Source organism: Dermacentor albipictus, chromosome 3 (assembly GCF_038994185.2).
Source record: "Dermacentor albipictus isolate Rhodes 1998 colony chromosome 3, USDA_Dalb.pri_finalv2, whole genome shotgun sequence".
Taxonomy (NCBI): Eukaryota; Metazoa; Arthropoda; class Arachnida; order Ixodida; family Ixodidae; genus Dermacentor; species Dermacentor albipictus.
The window spans coordinates 162,158,772-162,185,653 of record NC_091823.1 but is presented as its reverse complement, the minus strand read 5'-3'; the positions used below and the strand labels follow the sequence as shown (position 1 = coordinate 162,185,653).

Below are 26,882 nucleotides of genomic sequence, written 5' to 3'. Positions count from 1 at the left end.
GCAAGCGTCAGTATGACCGTCCGGACCCGTTCACCTGCATGACCGACGGGGAGTTTCAGCGTCATTTTCACCATGAAGGCATCAGTGCGCTGGCTGTGTGACGAGCTAGGCGAAGACTCTCGTCTGCGGAGACAGCGTGGCGGGCTTCATTCGCTCACCGTGGTAGAGCAAGTCATCTGTGCCCTCCGTTTCTACGGGACTGGGAGTTTTCAGGGAAGCGTCGGTGCCGAGCGTTACGTTGGACGCCATCAAACTATTGTTGGCCACTGTGTCAGAGATGTGTCTGACGCGCTTATCGATGCGGCAGTGCGTAAGCGGTGGCTAGCTTTCCAGAATACTGCGGCTGAGCGGGCATATATAAAATAATGCTTCCTACTTCGTGGGAACATTACGAACGTAGTCGGGCGTGTCGACGGAACGTACGTAGGAATTAAGGCGCCTTCAGTGTCAGCGTTACTGTGATTAACATTGAAGCAATGTTTAGACACTCCATATTGCCTAATTTGTGACTTCTGATTAGCCGACTTAAATTTTGTGTTAACGACATCTCACATGCGGCTGCTTATGATACTGACTTTTTCGCTGGTTGATGACTTTTTGCCGATTTTTTTACTTGTCTATCAGGGTGCCTTTGAAATGACTCACTTTCTTGGGAAAGAAGTTAAGTATAAATAGATGAATGGATATCACAAATTGTCTGAAGTAACCTATGAATCCTAATCCCATAAAAAACTTAAGGTTCTTCATTGGTGAAGTTACTTAGTATGCACAATGCTGAATTTTGGTCATGCGTAATCTATCAGCCGCACTATGAAACAGCGAAGCATTGCACAATTTATTGCAGCGCGAGATGTGGATGTTGCGCCAAGCCGGTTGTGCCTATGCATTTGTGGCGAAATGAAAATGCATTGAGAATCGTAGTGTGCTGGATTGCATGAAGAAAATACTTCAGATTGTTTGCTCTGTTCAATGTCGATGCATGTGCCAGAGGTTCAGTGTATCTTCTTTTTTTGGGGGGGGCGGCGTTATTCTGGATGGATAAATTGTATATTTTCGTCTCATAATGGGGCTCTAATTCTTAAACAGTAGAACAATGCACATCCAATGATCTGCAGAACTCTCTGGACGAGAAGATGTCTTGAACCACCAAGGCAAAATTACATATCGGGAGAAATGTGGTGCAGATGCCAATGAAAAGTGGGTCTTTAACCCACCATGATAAAAAGAAATATTGCAGAGCAAATAGACCATTTGTACAGCTTTAGAGCAATGATTACACAAAACGTGATATGCTCAAACGAGTAAACGCTTGCCGCAATGCCAAAGTAGGCTGAGCGACATGCAGCATATATCGGCATTGAACATGTCTCGTAACCGTTATTTTTATTGTAAGCCCTCGCTGTCACACCTTTCCCTCCGGCACTCCCTTTACTGAAACGTGGCACTGTCTTTCCATTGATGTCATGATGATAATGGTAACGGCAGCAGCAAGGCTGGTTAATGCTTGCCCCTTTGATTCCTGTGAGTTTAGTGGTAAAGAATATGGCACGTGCATACATACACCTGTGCTGCAAAATTTACCATTTGTGATTTTTTGGAGAACTAATTTGTGTTGGGAAATTTCAAAGATGTGCACCATTGTGGCCTAATAACTAGAGAGAGCATTGGTGAGGTTAAAGACGGTGTAGGATAAATTGGTATAGAAGCTTGAAGTTTAATTACACAACAGTTGGACGGGACACAAAGAAGAGAAATACACGCAGCAGAATGCTTTGCTGTGTGTGTTACTCTTCTTAGTGTGCCGTTGAATTGTTGTGCGATCCAACTACAAATAGAGCATTGGGCTTCTTTGGTGCAGGACCGAGGAAGTGTGAGCTATTTGACAACATGCCAGTGCCTTGCCACACAATTATGGAAGTAAGAAGGTTTGCCAACAAAGCTTTGCTTTCAAATCCACCTGCTCATGTAATACAAGCACTGATTGAAAGAACTATCATACAAAAATAATGGTGAAATCAATGACCTGTGAAAAGTGTAGTTTGTATATAGACACTGTTGACATAATAGGTGCCATGCCAGCCTCAATATTGTACTGGACTGAGCAGTTCGTTTCCTATGTGAAGCACAACCTCCCATTACATGCTGTGCAGATAACCAAGCTCAGTTTGTTTTGACGGGCTACACAACATTCACTGTAATCTGTTTTTGATTCTAAAGAAGTGCCAAACACCACCTCTTTTTCAAGGACGTCATGGGAATATTTGGCGAGACCTTTTTACAGCCCCTCATAATGGAAGTGTGGCCAGCCAGCTTTGCTTGGATGCCTTTATAGATTCCTGCTCCTGATCATTGTGTGCTATCAAGTTGCAGAAGTGTATGCAACTGGTGCAAGGCATAATGTGTTTCTATAGTCGGATACATCTTTAGGAGGCTCTGGGATCTGCACTTTAAGGCAGGTGAACACAAGCCTGCACCAATGGGCACGCACTCTAGACTGACATCGTGCCGCCGGACAGACTAATACCTGCTCGTTGGAGAGGGACTATTTCTTTAGACGTGGAGGCAATCGGCTGCTGCGCTTTGGTCATCTGGGCGGGGCCTCCCCTGTCTTCTGAAGTTTAATCCGACTGTAAAGGATGCTGCATTTCATACAACACAAAAGGACAAAGTGTACAATTATTTGGCCTATGAAATGGATACATCAGAAGTGTGCTGTGCTAGGGCTTAAGATGTGTGAAATATAGTACATGCAATTATAAGACAATGTTAAAGAATATGTGGTATGGAACATGCATGTAATGGCACATTTGAATCGGGGAGTGTTGCAGTCATATGCACAGTCTATAGGTGATAGCATTATTAAGCTCCTGCTGTTTGTTGTCTTCATTGTGTGAATTACACACCGTTCATCTTGTGGCTAAGCAACACGCACTGTATTCTTGCACATAGAAAGAACAAACAGCACAATGACGTGTATGCTGCAATAGTGTATTTTTTATTTACATGGTCCAAGAGTGGCACAGGTTGTCTTACGTTTTTGCCTATATTGAAGTGACACCAAGTGCATGTTACAAGTCTCCTAATATGCACAGCACAATGTTTACTGCAATAATTTTATTCATGTTCTTGAATAATAAACAATATATTAAACTGAAAGCTCCTTTATAAGGTGCCTTCTCTGGGCTCGACAGGAGAGCAGTGAGGGCACCGATGCTACTGTAGCAGAGCAGCCCTCTGGACCTCTGCTAAACTCTCAAGAGCACGTGCCTGGCGCTCGCCTACTGCCACCAGGCGGTTGAGTGCCTCCAGCAGCAGAATGTTTTGCTACAAAAAAGTGTATTGGAATGAATCAGCTGCATACAAACCATTATTTACAAAGAAAGATGCTCGTTGCACTACTAGTACTAAGTGCCCTTGAACTGTGGAAGCCTCTAGTGTAGTATGCATAATAAAAGAATGCGTTGGGACAACGTTGCTTTATTTTTCATAACTGGGGTTTTCTTTTTCAGAGCCAATTGTCATGTTGATTAGTGTACCAGCAGCTGAGGTGGCCCCGCACCTTCACGAGTCTCTACTGTCAGCACCACAAACATATTTTTGTTCGCTGCAAAACAAATGCCTCACCCTACAATCCTGTCTTATACGAGCTGATTGCATCCTACGGCTACAAACATCATATTTTTGTCCCATTACGCAGTTTTCTACCATCCTCGGCTGTAGTTCTCTCTCCTTGACATCCATTCTGTCACGCTTATGTAATCACCTGTTATGAATTGGCAACAAGTGATCGAATACGTGCATGGCCTGCCTGCCGATTCCTTTTTTTTCTTAATCTCAACTAGCATATCAGTTGCCACGGTTTACTACGCCACTGTTTTCCTGCCTTAATGCTATCTCCAACAATTTTTGTTACTTCACTTTCTGCACAGACCTTGACATCTCAAGTTTCTTTGCTAACCTCCAGGTTTATGTCCCATATTGCATAACCGGTAGAATGCAGTGATTCTAGACTTTTTTCAAGGATATCGGTAATGTGGTGATCACGATTCGGTAATGCCTTCCACTCACTGTTCAACCCATAAAATTTTTGTATAAGTTTCCTGCTTTATATCAGTACCTGCTATTGATATTTCACCTGGACAAAGATACTCTTCCATAAACTTTGCGGGCTTAATGTCATTTATGAATTTCTGTTATCTCGCCAAGTTAGTGACACTTATGAATTTCTGTTATCTCGCCAAGTTAGTGAAGGTTACCTTCATATTTTCCATATTTTCGCGGGCCCACTTGCATGTAAAAGCACGAACACTCATTGGTTCTCACTGCCTTCTTTAAACTGCTGGGCATTCAGTTCGTTACTACGAAAGTGACTTAATCCGTGCACTCTTATTGTGCTAAATATGAAACAGTAAAAACATACTTATCTGCAGCTTGTCGATGTCTCCTTCACAGTGTTGGTAGCGAGATCCATCGTCGGTACCACCTCCTTGTCGCATCGTAGCTATATAGGCTGTCTTCCTTTTGCACACACTATGTAATATTCGTGACACTCGCAGTCACGCAGAGTGGAGGAACTCAGCGCTCTCGCAGGAGCAGTACCGGACAAGTTGTTTCTTGAGCACTGCGCCGTGAACAGTAGGTGCGCGTTGCGATCTGTAAAATCGCCGAAGCTATTGGCAGTCTTTCGGGGTGCACGGAATGATTGCTCACGGAGGAACAGAAATATCCAAGAAATAGTGGTCATCGTCGAGCCTGATCATTACGTCGCGCACTGCAAGCTCGTTGTAAGAGTTTGTTTACACTGGGCGCCTCCGATGCTTAGCTGCCATGCTCGCCCGGTGAATGGATGTGATGACGCCACCACAGCGTTCCCTCGTGGTATAATGCGAAGCGTGCTAAATTACAAATTAGTCTAACGCACATTCAGTGTACATGTTGTAAGCTTTAAAATGCTTCTAAACCACGTTAAACTAACTAATAATATTGTACTAAATGCGTTTGTTTTATAACTCGCTTGTGCATGTAATGCACTCGGTGGAACGACAAACAAGTGAAAGAAGGCACGACCATGCACGGACGGTATGATCACGTGAGCCCCAGTTTGTCGACCGCCCAGAAGGCAACGCCCAAGGAATGATAGCCACCCAGAGTGAATCTAGATAAACCAATGAAACTGGAGGCTTGTCGAAAGATAAACTGTGTCTTGGTACCATTCGTGCTTTCATCTTGGGGTGTCGCCAGAGCTCGTGAAGATCCCGAGTTTCGCCAAACTCGGCGCATCCTGCATAGCACCCCTGGTCTACTCGAAGCGGCGGACAATACTTGCAAAAAAAAATTAAATGCATAATCGCCTAAGTAACGAAAATTCATTGCTTAAGATATAGGCTAATTGTCTTATGGCCCGTATGGTTTACAATTTACAAATTCTAGCCGTGGAGTTCGCAAGGCGTTCCACTTGGACCAAATTCTAGGATGACACGAGTTTCAAGATATTAATTCGCGCACTTTTGGAGAAGTGAATTCGCATTCCAGTTACTTTTGCGCTTGAATCCATAAAACGGCGTTTAATTAATACAATAACTGGCACGCCAATGCACTTCTCGGCAATGTGTGAGAATTATTATGTCGAAACTGGTGTCATCGTGAGAATTCGGTTCATGTGGACCCGCCTTGCGAACTTCATGGCTAGAAACTGTAACTTGCAATATAAGTCATAAGGTAATCGTTAAAAACATAACTAGTGAATATCTGTTTAATCGATCATGCATTTCAATGTTTTTGTGCAAGTAAAGTCCCTCTCTTCAAGCAGACCAGCTCAGTGGCTATGGTGTTGGGCTGCTGAGCACGAGGTCGCGGGATCGAATCCCGGCCAAGGCGGCCGCATTTCGATGGGGGCGAAATGCGAAAACACCCGTGTGCTTAGATTTAGGTGCACGTTAAAGAACCCCAGGTGGTCAAAATTTCCGGAGTCCTCCACTACGGCGTGCCTCATAATCAGAAAGTGGTTTTGGCACGTAAAACCCCAAATATTATTATTATTCAAGCAGACCAGCTCATGAACTAGAATCGTGCTGTCTGCCACAGACAACCTTCAAAAAATGTTGGAGTTCGCTGAAGCACCCGGTAGACGGTGTATGCCTCGGCTAGATAACTAACGGAACTCTTCTTGTATTCTTTACCATCAAAACTGGTTTCATGGGCTCTTCCTCACTACCTTCGTACAGAATCTTGGTTTCAAGTAGGCTGGCTCGTAACACGTCATTCAACCTCGCCTAATTCCTTTGCTAAAACATAAAATTGAGAAAACAAAAGGACAATACGTCCACCTACAGTTAACTAAAATTGCTTTATATACGCATACTTCAGCTCTAAGCGATGTCGCAGATATCTGCGAAGAGCATACACAAGGTCTGCATCACTTGGCGGGCTAGTGGGGAAACTGTTGCAAGACAAGCGCGAACAAATACATATACAAAGGCGTTCATATTTATGTGTACCCATGATCAGTAGTATACAGACCACCGACAAGCCGAGAGAACTTACTTTATGCGTAATATCGATACAGAGACTGAAATGGAGGAGTGCATTGAAATCAATGCAAAGTGTGTCCTGAAGCCCACAATTTCAAGTTAAATTCATAGATGGACGCCGAAATTGGCGTCTTCGTGATATCTCTGGTCCGTATACTTTTTCTCCGGGTAGTGCATATGTTCGTGCCTGTGTATAATAGTTTCCCACGATCTTTTCGATAAAAAAGGAAACCTTCAAATTTTATCCTTTACTGCACGGAATCAAACCCACGTCACAGGAGCTCCTCAAATCGAGCAGCAAGGCGCTTTAGCGAACTGCGGACCGGTATGTGCCGCTCTTGAATGACACTCTTTTATACTTACTTTTCTCAAAGGGAACGTGCCGCCATAGGTCGGCAAATTCACTCATTAGTGCACTGATCATCCATTCAGGCTCACCCGCGAATCTGAGCCTAGATTAGCACGGCTAAGAGAAATTTCGGTGTTTCTGAGTCCGAGTGAAGCCTGGCTGAGCAAATATTTGGTGAGTCAGTGCTGGTGGCCCTTCAGTAAACAAGTACATTTTCTGACTCAGCCCGAGTGAGTTGTTCTAATTTCGCTGGTATATGCGTACAAGCGGGTATGTGCCGCCCACCACTGAATCTCTTTCTCGTCAACTCGGATCACTTTTTATTCGCAAGCCAACCTGTTGCGTACTATCATAGTATTGGGCACCACCCAGTACGGAGTAGCTACTGGTTATATTTGAGAGCGCAGCTCTTAGGCGCACGTTTCTGCGGCAAGTGTCGGCGTCGTCGGGGGCGACGTAACCGAGCGAATACGCGCAGCGAAAAATGAAAAAGTAGAAAGCGGCGAGAGTGAAGAGGCGCAAGGCTGAAACCGGAGAGGACGGTGCCGCGGAACCATGAGGCAGAAAGCGGAGGCGGGTATGGCGAAATCCTTAGGAAAACGCCTTGCGGCCGCGATGGCTACGAGATGGCGCCAGAGTAGCGCGCGCGGTTATGGGAGGTCTGTTGGCCGAGGCTGGTGTGAATCGCGTCCAAGCGTCACCCACGCGCTGGCTCTCGCGATCTGCAGCTTAACGAAGCAGTCGCGCCACACTTAGCTCCGTTTGAAACTTGTCGCACGATACAGATTTACCGTGCGAGCCAATTTATCAACCAATTTATCGCCAATTGAAAACACGTACACAACTGGGCTCAAATATCGCTTTGGGAGTATTTTAATAGTCGTCACGCGTCGACGTCGTCATGAAAGTCATATACCCCAAATTCTCCATATCTCACTACCCCAGGAATTCCTTCACCGCTGTCGACAGCGCTTGATTTCCTCTGGCACCCACCTTGTACCTCCGATAACTTGAAGGCTATCTGCTTTGTGCTTAGTATGATGAACTAACTACGTTCAATTTCTAATGGTAATTGATTATTGCAAACTCCCTAATGTTGAGGCTAGAATTCTGCGTACTCTACTCGCTGCGCACGCTGTTATTTAGTTTGATTTTCTTATGTTATTGCTGAAATTTGGGCTTAGTGAAGTAATGCTAGCAGATTGCTTTGAAAAAGTGCCACAACCTGTAACAAAAACGTAATCCAGTAGTGCGTAAAAGCTACGAATACATTTCGTCCACATTGAGTAAAATTAAACCGTTTTGAAAAAGCAACCTAACCGTAACTGGATGAACTGACCACACACTTGTTCACCGATCACAATTACGATTACTTCTTTCGAGAATGTAATTGCTGAGAACTAGCAATTGCAGCTGCATGAAAATAATTAAGCAATCCTAAAAAATATTTGATTAAATTAAGGATTACTTGTACCCTACTTTTGTTACATTGCACAAATACAGTAAACTGAACTTGATGAACTAGCTCTTTTAATACGTCCTTTGCAGCTAATAACACGCATTTTACCTTAACTGTGAATTGAATGTCAATATTTTCTTAAGTAATCTTACTACGTTTACTTGTGAGGAGATCTGGCAGCGACACGAAATACTCGCTCGATGTGTGGGCTGGGAAGAATTACGAACACCTTGCTCTCATGGTCACATCCGCTAAGGCACTAGTCATCATCATCATCAGCCTGGTTACGCCCACTGCAGGGCAAAGGCCTCTCCCATACTTCCCCAGCTACTGCGGTCATGTACTAATTGTGGCCATGTTTTCCATGCAAACTTCTTAATCTCATCTGCCTAGCTAACTTTCTGCCGCTGTTCCTATGCTGCTGCTCTCCTATGAGACAGTTAAACATTAATTTAATTTTCTGCAGATTAATTTTTAGATCAACCTTTCTGCTTTGCTTCTCTAGGTAAGTGAGCATGCATTGCAATTGGTCCTCCGAGCTACTAAGCAAGGCAATATCATCGGCGAATCGGAAGTTATTAAGGTATTCTCCATTAACTCATATCCCAAATTCTTCCCAATCCAGGTCTCTGAATACCTCATGTAAACACGCTGTGAATAGAATTGGAGAGATCGTATCTCCTTGTATGACGCCTTTCTTTATTGGAATTTCGTAGCTTTCTTTATAGAGGATTACGGTGGCTGTGGAACCGCTATAGATAGCTTTCAGTACATTTACATATGGCTCATCTATACCCTGATTCCGTAATCCCTCCATGACTACTGAGGTTTCGACTGAATCAAATGCTTTCTCATAATCAAGTTAAGTTATGGGGTTTTACGTGCCAAAACCACTTTCTGATTATGAGGCACGCCGTATTGGAGGACTCCGGAAATTTCGACCACCTGTGGTTCTTTAACTTGCACCTAAATCTAAGTACACGGGTGTTTTCGCATTTCGCCCCCATCGAAATGCGGCCGCCATGGCCGGGATTCGATCCCGCGACCTCGTGCTCAGCAGCCCAACACTATAGCCACTGAGCAACCACGGCGGGTACTCATAATCAATGAAAGCTATATATAAGGGTTGGTTATATTACGCACATTTCTCTATCACCTGATTGATAGTGTGAATATGGTCTATTGCTGAGTAGCCTTTACGGAATCCTGCCTGGTCCTTTGGTTGACAGAAGTCTGAGGTGTTCCTGATTCCATTTGCGATTACCTTAGTAAATACTTTGTAGGCAACGGACAGTAAACTGATCGGTCCATAATTTTTCAAGTCTTTGGCGTCCCCTTTCTTATGGATTAGGATTATGTTAGCGTTTATCCAAGATTCCGGTACGCTCGAGGTCCTGAGGCATTGCGTTTACAGGGTGGCCAGTTTTTCTAGAACAATCTGCCCACCATCGTTCAACAAATCTGCTGTTACCTGTTCCTCCCGAGCTGCTTTCCCCATTCGCACAGCTCCCAAGGCTTTCTTTACTTCTTCCGGCGTTACTTGTGGGATTTCAAATCCCTCTAGACTATTCTCTCTTCCATTATCGTCGTGGGTGCCACTGGTACAGTATAAATCTCTATAGAACTCAGCCACTTGAACTATCTCATCCATATAAGTAACGATATTGCCGGCTTTGTCTCTTAGCGCGTACATCTGATTCTTGCCTATTCCTAGTTTCTTCTTCACTGCTTTTAGGCTTCCTCCGTTCCTGAGAGCATGTTCTATTCTATCCATATTATACTTCTATATGTCAGCTGGCTTACGCTGTTGATTAACTTGGAAAGTTCTGCCAGTCATATTCTTGTTGTAGGGTTAGAGGCTTGCATACATTGGCGTTTCTTGATCAGACCTTTCGTCTCCTGCGATAACTTACTTGTATCCTGTCTAACGGAGTTACCACCGACTTCTATTGCACACTCCTTAATGATGCCCATAATATTGTCGTTCATTGCTTCAACATTACGATCATCTTCCTGAGTAAAAGCTGAATACCTGTTCTGTAGCTTGATCTGGAATTCATCTATTTTCCCTCTCGCCGCTAACTCATTGATGGGCTTCTTATGTACCAGTTTCTTCCGTTCGCTCCTGAGGTCTATGCTAATTCGAGTTACCATCCTATGGTCACTGCAGCGTACCTTGCTGAGCACTGCCACATCTTGTATGATGCCAGGGTTAGCGCAGAATATAAAGTCTATTTCATTTCTAGTCTCGCCATTCGTGGTCCTACACGTCCACTTACGGCTATCCCGCTTGCGGAAGAAAGTATTCATTATCCGCATATTATTCTGTTCCGCAAACTCTACTAATAACTCTCCCCTGCTATTCCTAGAGCCAATGCCGTATTCCCCCACTGACTTGTCTCCAGCCTGCTTCTTGCCTACCCTGGCATTGAAGTCGCCCATCAGTATAGTGTATTTTGTTTTGACTTTACCCATCGCCGATTCGACGTCTTCATAGAAGCTTTCGACTTCCTGGTCATAATGACTGGATGTAGGGGCGTAGACCTGTACGACCTTCAACTTGTACCTCTTATTAAGTTGAACAACAAGACCTGCCACCCTCTCGTTAATGCTATAGAATTCCTGTATGTTACCAGCTATGTCCTTATTAATCAGGAATCCGACTCCTAGTTCTCGTCTCTCCGCTAAGCCCCGATAGCACAGGATGTGCCCACTTTTTAGCATTGTATATGCTTCTTTTGGCCTCCTAACTTCACTAAGCCCTCTAGATCCCCTTTATTGCCCTCTAATTCCTCCAATAGCACTGCTAGACTGGCCTCACTAGATAATGTTCTAGCGTTAAATGTTGCCCGGTTCAGATTCCAATGACGGCCTGTCCAGTATGATTATGCACCAGTATGATTATTTAAGATGAAGCACATAATTTTCTGAACTGTGCTGCATGTCAAGAGGCCGGACATATTGAACACTATCCGTTGTATCGCCCGAAATCGAGATTCAGACGTACGACGCACTGCTTGAAAACCTGCAAATGAAGGGCTTCCTCATGAGCAGCTTCCACACCTTCTGCTCCTTGAAGAGTCAGTTATAGCCAGCAAGGAAGCTTCACATCATCTTGCAATCTTAAGACACACTGGCATTGTCGGCTCGTATTGACATACCGCACGAACGTTGTCAGAGGCGCTCAGGCAGAGCAACCTCAGAGCTCAATCGCCAGACTAACCCCGCCTGTTGGTATAACCCACCACCATCGCACGATTGTGGGTACTCAATGCCACGATACTGGCCGTCTGTGTCCTCAAGAAGCGCTTCCCTCTTGATGGGGCTGGGAGAAGGCGCTGCTGACAGGGCCAATGGAAATCTAAAAAATTCGCATGTAGCTGATTCCATTTTGGCACGAAAGTCTGAAGTGCCCGTCACGAGGTATAGACCCTTTTCGATTGACTCGCTGCTCTCCCAGATACGGTTAGCGCACTCGTAATTATTTGATACTTTTCTGTATCAGTGATCCACCAGCAAGTGCCTTTCGCCCGAAAACTAAGCCTAAACTAAAGCAAATTCTCCGTCGCACTATTCTTTAGTATTGTTACGGGGAGAAAATATATGTATTTATATTATATACAGTTACAAGGTTGTAGCTGAGCAGCCAGGTTAACACCGTCTACCGACCATCGAGACACTTCAACCTCCTCTTCACCTCCCAAGGTCCTTTTGTCCGCAGCGGCACAAACTCGTACGTGACAATAACTCCGGCGGCAGCAGCATCGTCTCGATGCTTCCTAGGGTGTCGAATCAGTGTGCGAGATATAGGGCTTTAATCGCGAAAAGTGCTCGATATCAGTTCTTGGTGGGGTAGAAGGCGTCGAAGTCACAGATGATATCGCATATGTGAGGCTGGTGACTTGGGTATGGCCCGACGAATCTTAACCACGTGAATTGGCGGCGCATATCAGCTGTTAAGCACAAAAGCTGGCAGAGGGCACGATCACTGCTCTGCGGTTCGATAGATTGTTAAAAGCTACAATAGCGCCAACGTGCGTGTTTGCCAATTTTTTTTAGCACGCGCAAAGGCTGAGAGGTGGGCTCTCGTTCTGGTATATTTCTCGTGCCTAGACGTCGAACGAAATACGCGTGTGCCGATCGTGAAGTCGGGACTCTGCGCACATAGAAAATGAAATTACATTTTAGTAGTCGTTCGGCGAAGCGCCAACTCGGTAACAGCGCTTCAGTCAGGCTAACACAAGAGCATAGTGAAATTACGTTGAGCAAATAATATTTTTTCAGGTTGGTGACTCACCACGAATAATATTTCATTATGCGTTAGCTCACCCGTCCACAAAGTGACGCGCTTTTCGCGAACCGAGTTGCACAAAATGCATGCATTGACGACGGTTGCGCTCACTCCGAAATAAGATTTGCTAGATATGACTTTAGTGAAGTGATGATCGCGCAAACAATTGCCGCAAAATGATGCGGCCGAAATTGGAGTAGGTTAAATGATGCAGTCGTTGATATTTACGCACCATTACTTGTCTCATTCCGTAATTCAACGCAGCAGCCTAAGTACCCTGCAGCAAGTGCGTCTGAGATGCAGTTGCCGTACGAACTAATAGCTGAACGAACCAGCAAGCGAACTACTAAACGAGCGTGCGAACGACCAAACGGACGAGCAACTGACTAACCGAAAATGCAAACGACTACGCAAGCTAGTGTACTAGCGGGCGACCGCACGTCTTCTCTGCGAGTGCTCCACCGCCGCATCTGAACCGTCACATACTTTAAAGCTCACGGAAATTAGCACGTACGTCTCAAAGACCTGTGGGGCTGTCGTTGACCGACGAACGCACCCCGTAACTCGGTTTGGGGAGAGCGCGCACGCTTTTCCTGCGTATCGCAAATCCACTCGGCGACCGCCTACGACGAACAGGCACAAAAGAGGCAAACAAAGCTATTTGCTCTAAAGAACGCTAGTGAGTAGCCACAACAGGCATAGACCTGCTTTCCTAAGATGAGTTCTCACGCTCGAGCCTCAAGTTTTCTGAAGAAGACAGGGCTTAATCTTAGAAGTTTCATAATACAGTTTTCGCACGCAGCCTCGCGTGCCCAGGAATTCAAAGCCTGTCGGCGAACAAAACAATCAAGTGCACCATATACGACCACGTTTTGCTTGCATATACAAAATACACGTCGCGTAGCAATCGTGCTAAAGCGTGCAAAGAAATGACAAAATGCTCAGTGACCTGTGCAGTAAGCTATCCCGGCCAATTCGATGAACCAGTGCCTTTCTTAAGAGGAAGCTTTAGCTCGGGCCCAACTCTGACGTGGCCTATTCAACTACATGTAAAAACGTAAAAACGTTTTTCTGAGATAACCCCTGGACCGATTTTAACGAAATCTGTTGCATTTGAAAGAGCAAGTTAAATTCTAGTGGCAATTGGTCGCGGAATTTGTATTTAGGCCCTGAATTTTTTAAAAATGATTTTCAAAATTCGAGAGCTTGATAAATATAGAAGCATGATGTTTACAGATTCACAGCGCTGCATAAAAAAGAGTTATCTCGGTTATGCAAACTGCATTCATTAGATCATTGAAAGCGGACAAATTCGATCTTACGTGAATTTGTTACGTTGTTTAGCAGGGTTCTGCAAAAGCTATATTCACATATTAGTAAATTTTTCGAGATTCATGTGTAACATGTCAATTTTGTCCGCGTTAGATGTACTATTAGATGCAATTCACCGAATTGTATTATCGATTTTCGTTGCTGAGTTACCATCGACCATCAACCGTTACAACCATCAAGTTGTAAACTTGATGCTTTCGTTTTTTGAAAATTTTCGATTTTTGCGAATTTATAATAAAATATTGACGACATAAATCGAAAATCCGAAACCAGCAGTCACTAGATGTGAAGTTTTTCTTTTATATGCAACAAACCTTGTCAAATTTGGTGCAGTGGTTGCCGAGCAAAACGAATTCTCCTTTTACATGTATTTAGATAGGAGCACCCGAGCTAAAGCTTCCTCTTAAGCCATCGCGGTTACGGGTCGGTATCGAGAAGAGTTTCTTGCCTTTGCTGAAACTATTTTGGCCTACGAAGGCGAAGCAGGTCATGGTGACGGAAAGTGCCGTAAAGCGGCTTCGCACTTGTCGCGAAGCAGTCCAGGACATTCGCAAACCAAAACACGGAAGAGCAACGGCGCCAACGTGTGCTCCTCGACAGCCGGTAGACGCTTCCCATTGTCTCAAGCGCAAGTGGCGGTGGAGTGCGACTGTCAACAAACGAAGCCGGCGCGAAGACCCAAGTGATACCATTAGGCCAACAGCGAGGCGGCGTCGGCGTCGGCCGGGTCGCGCGAAGGTGACGTGGCATTCTTCAAGGTGTGTCACTACTTTACGAAGTTTGATGGGTGCTAGCTCACCACTCAGCCGCGTCGGTAGCGCCGCCTAGCTCACGCTGGGAAGTCCATTGGCTCAGCACCTTTCTTGCTCCATGTATGGCTACTGAATAAAACTAAACGTAGAGACATTTTTTTTTATCTTGCCGCCGCGGCTGCTGCGAGGCGTCTAAGAGGAGGCAGAACAGAAGGCCTGCGTCTCCCAATTAGATCAGCGCCATCACGTGGTAATTTCCACGCTTTCTTCTCTATTTTTTCTCCTTTCCTGTGTCTCAAGCGCACTTGCCACCATGACGGTTAGCCGTCGAGTTGCAGTGGTAAGGCATTCCGAAGGGACGAGGCATGTTGTCACGAAGTTTCCTGGCTACCCGCGTCATTGGAGAAGTCTGTTTAGCTTCGCTTTATTTTAAAGATTCCCTTTAAGGGTACTAAAGGTACAAAAGTGTACGAAAAGACGGACTTTTTTATATTTTGTTCACGGGGTGCGAAGCAAATGCATTTGTAAGCTTATGCACGGGTAGACTTGCGCCGGGGTTGCTTTCTCGGTTCTTGTTGAGATATTTTTTTCCTGATTGTGCTGTCATCAACAAGTGTATGAAGGTATGGAGTGCTGTGATGCATTGTACTTAAAACGTAGCACACGTTGTTATTGCAATAATGAGAGAGTGTAGCTTTCTCACTCCATGCTTTTGTTAGGCGCTGCAAATATATTTTGCGAGGACAAGCTGTTCATGAGAGCTGTAAATGATTTTACTATTATGATACAGGAGGAAGTGGGCGGACAACCACTTGCGTAGGTTATCAACCGGTATATATATATATATATATATATATATATATATATATATATATATATGTATAGAGAGAGAGAGAGAGAGAGATGGCTGAGGAAATCCCGCTGGCCCCAGTAGTAAAATGAAGAAAAAGAGTACGACATACTTTGACTAAGCACAGTATATTTGACTGACGTTTCGGCTGGTGGACTTTGACAAAGGCTGGTCCACCAGCCGAAACGTCAGTCAAATATACTGTGCTTATTCAACGTACGTCGTACTCATTTCCTTCCTTATATATATATTCCCAACGAGGAGCGCAGAATGTCCACCATAAAGCGTAATGAGACTGCAGGCTGCACATACACCATGAGTCGGCATAACAGAGGAATTGCCCTCTGAAACAGCTTCGCCGTCACGCAGATCGTCGCATACGACCGCTACCAGGACACTTGAGCGTGGTGGTAAAGTTACACTGTCGGCGTAAACCCGAAGCGCGTTACGTTGGCAATTGTCCCGGCTGATCGCTGCTCTTTCTGTCGAAAAAGTCACTGTGCGCTCCCGGAGGTCTATAATGACACCATACTCTCGTAGAAAGTCGACGCCCAAGATGAGGTCCCGAGAACAATCGCGGAGTATAAGGCAGCTGGCTGGAAACGTAGACCCACAAATTTGTACTCTGACCGTGCACAGGTCCAGCGGTGTTAATATATGCCCGCCAGCAGTACGAATTTGCGTTCCATACCAAGCCGTGATAACTTTTCTAAGTTCCGTCGCTAGTGTTCCGCACAAGATTGAGTAGTCGGCACCCGTGTCCAATAATGCACTAACGTACGTGGCGGCCGTCGAACACAACAGGTATGTTTAGCGAGAGTCTGTCGCTGAGTTGGGCTGCTGTCGTCGCTGAATCGTGCTGAATAGACCGTGCTCGCGTCGATGGGAGTTCTTCGGAAGGGCGATTATCAGGGGCCTCGCTCCCGAAGGTCGCTGTTCTTAGTTTTCCCGGCGAGGGCTTGGCGATGGTCCCTGCGCTGCCATTGGAGGGCTTCTAGAAGCTGGGGAAGATCGCCTGGGGGACGGCGAGCGCAACTGCCGCCGCGGGAACAGTTGCATACTCTGCTGGTTCAGGTATTCTTCAATCACCGTAGGCTTTTCTCCATATCTGAGCCTTGGTGAATCCGCGGCAAAACCTTGCAGTCCGAGGCGGCGGTATGGGCACTCGCGGTATACGTGACCGGCTTCTCCACAGTGATAGCGCAGAGGCCTTCTGTCCGGGGTACGCCAGACGTCAGATTTCCTTTCGAGCGGGCGCCAATCCTCCATACTTTGGATCGGTTGCACTGATGGGAGCGGCGAGACGTATGACGCGGCGTAAGACGTCGCGGGGACGAAATCGGTTGTAGCGGGGACAGGGACTAGCCCCAAAACTTCCGCATACGACGGCCGCTGTAACTGTGCTGTCACAGGCGGTGCATTGCAGCTTGGAACGGGACCTTGTATCGCTTGCTGCACATCATTTCTCACGAGGGCAGAAATCGAACCCAGCGTGGGCTGGGGCGGGCAGCTGATCCGTTGAAGCTCATCACGCACCACAGAGCGGATAAGGTCTCGGAGAACGTCCAGGTTTCCAATGGCAATCGCGTCCGTCAATGAAGCAGCGTTCGCGTGCCGGTCATACGGAACTCAGCGCTGGTCCGAATGTGAAGTAGCGTTCAATTGCCTTTCATAGAAACCTGGGGCCCTATAACGTAAAACTATTCCAATATGTTTCTATTCCAATTTTTTGACGTCAAATTTGCGTAACCACCTACGCAAGCACCGGGCGGTCACCCATAGGGTTGTCTGAACGGACCAATCAAACGCTCTCCTCGTTCATAGGAGGTCCCTTTTGTTTGCTTGAAAAACGAATAACATTGCCTACACTGAGCGGCTTGTTGTATCTAATTGGCTGACAAGAGGCGAGGAGAACGCTCAAGTGGAGAGGGATTCACGAGGGCAGAGCCAGTGCACTGAAAACCGATAACCGGATGAAGAGGGTGGTGCCGGCGTCTGCGATTGGTCGGCTTTCCCTTACTTAGCTTGTAGTGGCTGGTCGAAAATCGCGGCGGCATGCAACGGAAGCTTAAGAATGACGCTAAAATTGACCCTCAGCAAAGAAGAGTTGGCAGAATGAGGTAGTAAACGTGTCGAAAGTGCTTGAAAACGTTACACAGTCACGCAAGAAGTTTTATTATACGCAAATACACCCATGCTCTCCGGCAGGTGCGAGTAGCCAGCGTCTCAGCGATCGGCGGCAGCTATCTTTTATTCCTTTCGGAACGGGGCAGCCTGCGGCTATTCCGAAAAAAATTCAGTTTTGTTCGGCATATTAATGCATCTTTATCGCGTACACGTCACTTTGACGCGGTGAGTTCGTGCGGTTTTGTGACGTCGCGTGACAGGCAGGTGAAGTGGGTGCAGCCCGAAAACTGTTTACCAATAGCCGAGGGCTAATGGCGAAAAGGGGTCGAATCAGAAATAACTGTTTTTCTTTTTTCTGTCAAATCATGCATAATCAGTGTGCACACATCATATCAGATGGGGAGGTATTGCGGTTTTTGTAACGTCGCGTGACAGACAGGTGAAATGGGGGGTGGTCGAAAAAAGTTTTTCACCAATCGCGGAGGGCTGATAGCAGAATTGGAATAGAAAAGTTTGGAATAGTTTTACGTTATAGCGCCCCTGAGCGCTGGTGTAGCATCTTTTCCATAGTGGTGGATTCGGTCAAGAATTCAGCCACGGTCTTCGGCAGGCTTCGAACAAGGCTTACAAACAGCTGTTCTTTAACTCCACGCATTCGATGGCGTAGCTCCTTTTCCTATGACATGGTTGGGCCCATCCGACGGAAGAGGCGCGTCATATCCTCGACGTACGACGACACGCTCTCATTCGGCAGATGAATGCGGGATTGGAGCGCCCGTTCGGCTCGTTCGCGGCGATCAGCATTGGTATATGTCTCCAGCATGGCACGGCGGAACTCGAGTCACGATTTGATGAGCCCTTCTCGGTTCTCATACCAAGTGCGAGCACCATCCTCCAAGCTGAAGTAGACGTTTCTCAACTTCGCCGCGCTACTCCATTCGTTTATCTCGGCAACGCGCTCAAACTGGGCTAACCAGTCTTCTACATCCTCGAAGATATCACCGTGGAACACTTTCGGCACTCGGAGATTCTGGAGCAGGTACTGGGGGGGGGGGGGAGATGTTGCCGTTGTGGCCGTACCTTGCATAATGGGTGATAGAGATTCGACGTTTTTTAGAGCGCAGCTCTTTGGCGTCCGTTCCTGGGTTTCGCGTCGTCGTCGGCGGTGTCGTCGGCCTCGTAACCAGCTCGCCGACGAATCTGCTCCGCCGCCGCGCATGCGCGCTGTCGGCTCTCCGGGCGAGGGAGGATGATGGAAGGGAGGAGGAGAGACTGTGGAGGAGGGCTGGCTACACAAATGGCTCTTTGGCGTCCGTTCCTGGGTTTCGCGTCGGCGTTGTCGTCGGCCTCGTAACCAGCTCCGCCCCCCTTTCATCCCCCCAGCGCTAGCAGCGACCGACTGATACCGCTTTCGTGAGTCCGCTACCGCACTCACGAAAGACGTCGTGCACTTCCTGCAACTCCCATTAACCGTCCATCGATCCACACCGATGTTAATAGTGGGGGACTTTAATGTTGACATAAAGACAAACAGCAATTTCCTAACACTTATGCGGGAGAACATCCCGTTCCTCTCGCTCGTAACGCGTCCCACGGCTGTGACAACCTCGCGAGGCACTTGTATAGATCTCGTCTTTGAGAATCAAGCATTGGTGTACCAAGTCGAACATATATCAGTCTATTTCTCCGACCACAAAGCTTCCTTCATGACTGTCAAGAACTGTTAGTGGAGTCTTTGTTAAAGGAATACGTGTGAAAAATAAAAAAAAAATTCTGTGATAGCGCATACATGTGTTGCTCGATTTCTTTGCCTCAATCTATCGAAAAGGTGAAACAGCTTATTTGCTGCGCTCAAATTTCGCATTAGCAAGTAACGTAATCGTCGGTAATTTTTTTTTCCATACCGGTCCGTGGGGGCGTCGATGTTGTTGCGGAGAGATTATCAAGCTCCGGAGACAATCCTCAGATTTTCCTGCTGGCCTGGTGAACAGGTGTGTTCACTAGTATAGGAGGGGTACTCCTCCCACCAGGAGGGGTTTGTGGCATCGGATGAACCCTACACCGCACCTCCACCAGTTTTCTCACGAAAAGTCAATTGAAGATGTACCCGGCATCGGTGGGACAGATAACATGGCGTGCATAAACTCAAGCCGACGTCCTCAGCCTCCACTTCTTCAGCGCCCGCCTCTTGACCGAGTGCGCGTTGCAGTCACTCCTTACTTAGCTTAGCGCTGGCTCGTGACACCTAGCGGTAATTATATATATATATATATATATATATATATATATATATATATATATATATATATATATATATATAAGCTCTAAGAAGTCAATAAATACGATGCAAATTTTCTCCAGGTCACTTTTGCGACAGATTGGTCAAAAGCTGCCTTAAACATCCGGCAGAAGCAATAAACAGCACATTCGCAAGAGTGACAACCTAAGCGCTTTACACTCACGTCGCAGCGCACAAGGCCCACATTTGTAAGGTGCTCATTGATGCAAACCATTTGCATGTGTGACCTTCGTTCTTGCATGAGCTTTGTTTACAAATGGAATAGATTTTCTACTGTGACGTCTGCACTTAATAGCCAGCGGTACTAATTGGTCATAAAGGCGTATGACCAGTTTCACTACATGCAGAGATGCCGGCGTCATGACCAAATGACGAGAATAGTACAGGGGATCCGCGTTGATCACGCACATTTCTATAAGACGTTCGCGTTATTCACGCGACTAGGTCACGCGCCTTACGTTCGGCGATCGTGGTTCTAACATGAGTAACTTATTCACCTGCACAAGTTAAACACACGGAAGCGCGTTGGTTACACACATACAGCGCAAACACATCGAGTTATTGAATCAGTAGGTGCTACATGGTGCTACACACAAGCAAACCCATCGCCTTTCTCGTGTACCGGGGACAGCTTGACTTCATCAAATTAAGCTTCTGATCATTCACAAGAAATAACTCGCGAAGCGCCTTGATTTGTACATGTCGTGACAGTCTTTTCGCCTGCAGGTACACTGGTCGTGGATGACATTGAACTCACATAGAGCTCTGACAGGTGTAGTAACAGCGTGTATATTACACATACTTTATTGCGAAGACAAAGACTTTAGATGTTTGAGCTAGTACTCGACCATAAAAGCAATCTGTCGATGAAACTAGAATCAAAAGGCTTGTAATTGAAAGCAGGCCGCCAAATCAAAGAGGCAAACAAGTGCGCAGTTGCTCGTCCGTAAAAACACAAAAATCTTCAGCCTCTACCAGTTTCACGGTGTTCCGTCATCGCTATTAACACAGCACAGCACAAAATAAGTAAGCTTAAAATACAGTAAAATACCCATGCGCCAATGCCCAAGAACGATTTTTTTAATGTCACCACGCGAACTCTATGGCCGGGCGAAGCAGCGCGCTCGTGAGCGAACGAGCAAGGTGTGAGGACAAGCGACTGGGGAAAGGGCAAGTGACGAGGAGAAATAGATGTCGGGCAAGAAGAAATGACGCAATCTTTAGTTTAGGGGGCTTATCTCCAAGCTCATGAGCGCGCTATCTCAAGCGCCCGCTCACACACCGCTACTCCGTTGACGTCTGTTTTCTCCACTCGTCGATTCGGTTGTGCGCGACACAAATAATGTAGCGTGGTTGCGGCAGATGCGCTGTGTTGCGCGAAGGCCTCTCAGTCGTCAGTCGTCGAATGTTACAGAGTAACCGCTGGGACCCGCGTGCCTTCCACAAAGTTCTACGCCATTCCCGTCGCGCATACATGCAATTAGATTACGCAAGGTTCGGCGACATCACTTGCATTGCCAACCAACATATACCAACATTGCACCAACATATACTTGCATTGGGTACTAAGAAACGGCGAATGCTTTCCGTCGGGAACACCTCGCGTATCGTAACATAGCTTCTATTACAGGAATCTCTAGAAGGCTACACGTTCTACTTTGAAATTTCTTGATAGATGCGTAAATGCTAGGCTAAGTTGCCAGGAAGCCTGTAGCATATACTGAATATATACAATACTGTAGTCGTTGCACTCAGTGCACTGTTTTATGTCTAATTTTTCATGATGCGCCGGCAGTTCAAAAATTCCAATAAGTGGGCACAGTGCGAAGAAGTGCAGCGAAAGTTAACTAGATTGTCTTATAAAATCTAGATCTGTCAGATCCTTGAAATTTCTTCTCTGTTATGCGAGTGTGCGAAGGAGTACTTGAATTTGGGAGTATGAGCGATGAAGAAGCGCGACAGCACCACAACTTGACTAAAAGTACTGGTACGCTTTAATTCGCGTGAGTTTGCGAAAACACTCATAACCAGCCTATACAAAGTGACAAGCGCCGTCAGCACCTGCCGGAATGAGTATTTATGAATAACGATGCTAAGTTCTTGCTGTTTATTCTGCCTAATTACAATCGCCAGTATAGCGACCACAAGAATATTGTCTAAATTTTGACTCAATCATATTTAGTTGCAAATTTTGGCTGTTTTCCGAAGCCACACGTCATCCAAAGAGCGAAGGTAGTGCGCGACGTATTGGCATCACAAAGCCCGAAGAATCTTCAGGATGCGTGATAAGTCTATTTTGTCACAAATACAGCTTACCACGAATGGTAGATTTGATTCTGTTGGCCAAATCGACGAGGCTTTTCCGATCCTTGTTTCGAGGCACAACGGCGGCTGCCGGTGCTTCTCCGTACTTTGGGCAAGGTATGCCAACTACGCAGACGTCCAGCACCTCTCGGTAGTGCTCCTTGAGCAAGACTTCTTCAAGAGCAGCGGGCACCACTTGGTTGTCCATACATTTGATCATTTCTTTGAAGCGCTGAACGAAGTGTATGCGTCCTTCCTCGTCGTAGTAGCCAGCATCCCCTGTGAAAAGGCAATGTGAAGTTCGAAATGCATTATCGTGGTGCTAAAAAAATTATAATCAGAATGTGAAGTTCGAAATGCATTATCGTGGTGCTAAAAATCATAATCAGAATGTTTCACTTGAGCGTCACAAAAATACCTGACTTGCACCATCCTTCGGCGTCAAAAAACTCCCGTGTTTCCTTTGGTCGCTTGTAGTAGCTCTTCATTACAGTTGGAGCGCGATAGCGGATCTCGCCCGTTTGATATGGACCGAGTCTTCTTTCTGTAGACATGTCGACAATCTACAGGGAGAGAGAGAGAGAGAGAAAGCAGTTACATAAGCGATTATTTTATTTCACGCGCTATTGTAGTGTCTCATTGATTGCCTCTCCCCATTCATTGGTCTGAAACTACACGGCCACGGAAATCGTTGTTTCGGTTACACACGCACTTAAAGCAGCCATGCGCACGCTTAGGGCCTGTGCGTGCCGTGAAAGCAATTTGACTGCTTTTACGGATCATTACACTTATCGCACATTTTCTCGCATTACTACAGTTATCGAGCTACTCTGGGGTCGACAACAAAGCATACAGGGACTTTTCAGGGGTACGAAACCTTAGCACTTCATATTCCCGGCAAACAACTACCAAACTGCTACTTTGAACATTTTAATCCCTAAAAAACAAATACATGCAAACTAGTCATGTCTTTTCAGTAACACCAGTTAGGACCCTACTTGACATTCTGTCCGTCGTCCTTACCTATCGATTAGCTATATTTCCTTCTTATCTACCTGATTGCCTACAGGTACTTTCCAGCAACAATGCAGCACAAAGAATTTTAGTGACAGAAATAATTTTGTTCAAGGTTTGTCTGATCTCCATATTGCCCGTTCTTTCCAAATAGTTATGTCCTTTTGTGACAGGTATTCCACGCTATCAACGCCTAGATTCCTTTCAGCTATGCCTAGGGAACTGACTCTGCGCACACACAAAATGACATTTGATTCACAAAAACAATTACGATAGTTTATTTAAGAAGCAAAGTCGATTACCGAAGCTCCACGACCCCTAAGTGCCATAGGGGTAGCGAATGCAGTCACCGATATGTTTGCAAGTATATAGGATTGAAATGAGTATTACGTGAAAGAAAAGTTCATTTTTGGGGCGTGTACCAGAAGGCATGAATGTCTCTTTTTTTTTTTGCTTAGTTGGTGCAGCTATCGCTCCTGACGGACGCACGCGTGGTTGCTTCATGTTAAAGAAAGACAAAGGGAGGTCTAGCCAAGGGAAACTCACAATTATAGGATGCGGTAACGGGTCATGAAATATATAAAAGAAAACTGTTTTGAAGCGTCTGATCGTTGATGTACAAGCAAGGACAGCATATACTGCGTGGTTCTGGAAAGAGCGCAACTTTTTTTATTTACGTCTGGCAGATAGCAAGATTCTAGTGCTTGAGCTGGAATACTCGACGACGTCGACAAAATTTGCACGAAAAAATTAAAATGCATATTTGACCAAATAAACAATATCTGTAAGCTTTCACTAATTACTTTGTGGAAGATATTTCAATACACACATTGTGGCCGGTGCGACTCTAAGGAATGTTCACTTAGGAAGATTGCTATGGACGGCATGATTTTTGAGACCTGTACAAACAAATAACTTGCAATAAAAGCAAATAAACTTGCAATTTGCAAAAAGAAACTTGCATTAAAAATGCACGGTCTTTTCAATTACCTTTTTAACAAGACGTCGTTTCATTCATTGAGACCACATGAGTATCTGGACCTGCAACGTATCTCTTCGCAAGGTTTAGGAATGAAGGTCTCGAAATTCGTTTTACGTGAGGATGGTGTAACCCCTAGTTTGCATAATTAAATACACAAGACCAGGAATTAGGGAGAACGCCAAACAGCGTCTCTAGCGGCCGCCCCTGCGAAGGTGTGCGTTCTTTACAGGGGATCGTCGTTTTTCGCAAATAGCTAATCATTCAAACAATCTTTCGAAAGCGACCCTAGGAAATAGGTTCTGCGTGCCTAGCGCGATATCTCATGCATGTGGTACCATTACTTACGACAGAAACCCTGTTCCAAATTTCGTGCTAAGTTAGAAGTTAGAAATTTCCTAAGCTTTTCGGCCAGTAAAAGGCGATTTGCGATGGAACTACTATATCGATTGGTATATTCCCGGTGTTATATCGACTTCAATGACTCAGCTTTTAGCCATGGTCGCAGCTGCAGCTTTTACACTGAGAAAAAAAAGACGCCGTTCCGAAACCGTAGTTTTCATAGCATAATTAGTTGTGGTAAATGTTGGCAGGTTCGAGGCCGGCTGAGCGATTAATCATCCTATCCCTTCTTCACTACTTAGTGCAGCAGTTTTCCCCCAGTTGTGAAGTCGCGAAATGCAGGTCCTTTAGTTAAAGATTTTGTTTATTTGGGCGATATATCGTAAAACCATTCCAAATTTTTTATTCCAATTCTGTAATCAGCTCACCGCGATTGGTCAAATATTTTTTTGGACCACTCCCACTTCCCCCTGTCTGTCACGCGACGTCACGAAAACCGCGATAGCTTCCCCTATGATATGACATGTACACACTGATTATGCACAATTTGACTGAACAAAATAAAAATAATTATTTCTGATTCGACGCTTTTTGCCATTACGCCTCGGCTATTGGTCAAAAGCTTTCGGGCTGCACCCACTTCACCTGCCTCTCAGGCGACGTCACAAAACCGCACGAAACTTACCGCGTCAAAGTGACGTGTACGCGTTAAAGATGCATTAATATGGCGAACAAAATTTAATTTTCCTCTGAATTGGGGCAGGCTGCCCTGTTCCGAAAGAAATAAAAGATGGCTGCCGCCGATCGCTCCGGTACTGGCTACTCGCCCCTGCCTGAGAGCATGGCTTTATTTGCGTCCAATAAAACATATTGCGTAGTCGTGTAACGTTTTCGAGAACTTTCGGCACGTTTACGACCTCGTTTTTCCAACTCTTCTTTGCTGTCATTCTTAAGCTTCCGTTGCATGCTGCCGTGCCGTGATTGTCGAATAACCACCGCAAGCTAAGAAGAGAAAGCGGACCAATCGCAGACGCCGGCGCCACCCTCTTCATCCAGTTATTGATACTCAGTGCAGTGGCTCGGGCCCATCGAATCCCTCTCCACTTGAGCATGCTGCTCGCCTCTTGTGAGCCAATTGGATAAGACAAGCCGCTCAGTCCAGGCAATGTTATTCGTTTTTCAAGCAAACAAAAGTTACCTCCTATTCCTGTTCACTGTTTGCATTTAAAATACGCAAAAATAGAAAAATTGCCAGCAGACGAAGACGCATTATTCAAAGAATATAGTTCAAGCTATATGACGGACTGCATTTGGGGTATATACCAAAGAAAGATGTCGCTGTACCAGGTCTTGGGTGCAAATGAAAGCTTTTTATATTATTGCACAAGTTTGCTCGCTCACTACGAATCAGCGCCTCGAAACATAAAAATTATATCTTCGATATGCAGCGCACGTGTTTTATCGGTTGAACCATTCCCTTACAGCTTCACGAAATTTCAGAAATAATGAAGGTGTTAACATTTTCTTGCCGCGACAAACGCCGATAATAACGCGAGAAACATCCAGGAGCGTGTTAATGTAGCTTCTCCTGTAAAAAGAGAGAACGGTTCCAACCGCAGATGCTTTTTGATTTCCGCAGGCAATGTGTGAAAGAAGACCTTGCGCTCGACTACAATCGAATCAGTTGCTGTAGAATTGTGCTGTTCACTTCTTGACAGACTCTATTACAGAGTCAGATCTGTGGGGAGCACCCGCCACCATTTCCTCCCGCATACCCGCGGCGTCCCGTTCACACGTGGTGGACGGGTCGGGCCGGCGTAGACAAGGGAGAGAGGCACTACGCGCCCTCCCTTTCTCCGTCACTCTGGTGACGCGCGTACCCCTCTTCCCCCACGTGGCTCACGGGAAACGGAAACGTATCCGGCGGGCGAGGAGGACTTCCCCTCGCAAAAAGGTAAAAAGGCATAAAAGCGCGCCACCGGGGGAGACCCTCTCTCTTGGGACGCCGACACCTGGACCACCTAGACGAAACCACCTGCCGCATCCCGTGAGTGACCTCGTTTGTCTGACCCACCCAGAGAACGAGGCAAGCCTATTTACTACTATTACTGAGAGGACGTCCCTCTGCGAGTGTTCATTATTGCTAATAGCAATAAACGTTATTACCGTTGACGCCGCTGGTTGCCTTATTCGTTCGAACCCGGCGTAGCCGCGATTCCCGCGCTGCGGGTTGGGAGTACCACGAAGCGACTGC

The 26,882-nt window shown here is 45.9% G+C and overlaps 1 protein-coding gene across 2 annotated transcripts in view; it reads right to left on the bottom strand.

Annotated features, from left to right (window-relative positions):
* Positions 1 to 26,882, bottom strand: part of LOC135905177 (luciferin 4-monooxygenase-like) — a 125,630-nt gene that overhangs the window by 2,490 nt on the left and 96,258 nt on the right. For both annotated transcript variants that reach the window (XM_065436198.2, XM_065436197.2), the window contains exons 7-8: positions 22,712 to 22,856; positions 22,306 to 22,572 (exon numbers count right to left, since the gene is read on the bottom strand). In XM_065436198.2, coding sequence (XP_065292270.1) covers positions 22,306 to 22,572; positions 22,712 to 22,856 — 412 coding nt within the window. The remainder of the gene's footprint in view (positions 1 to 22,305; positions 22,573 to 22,711; positions 22,857 to 26,882) is intronic.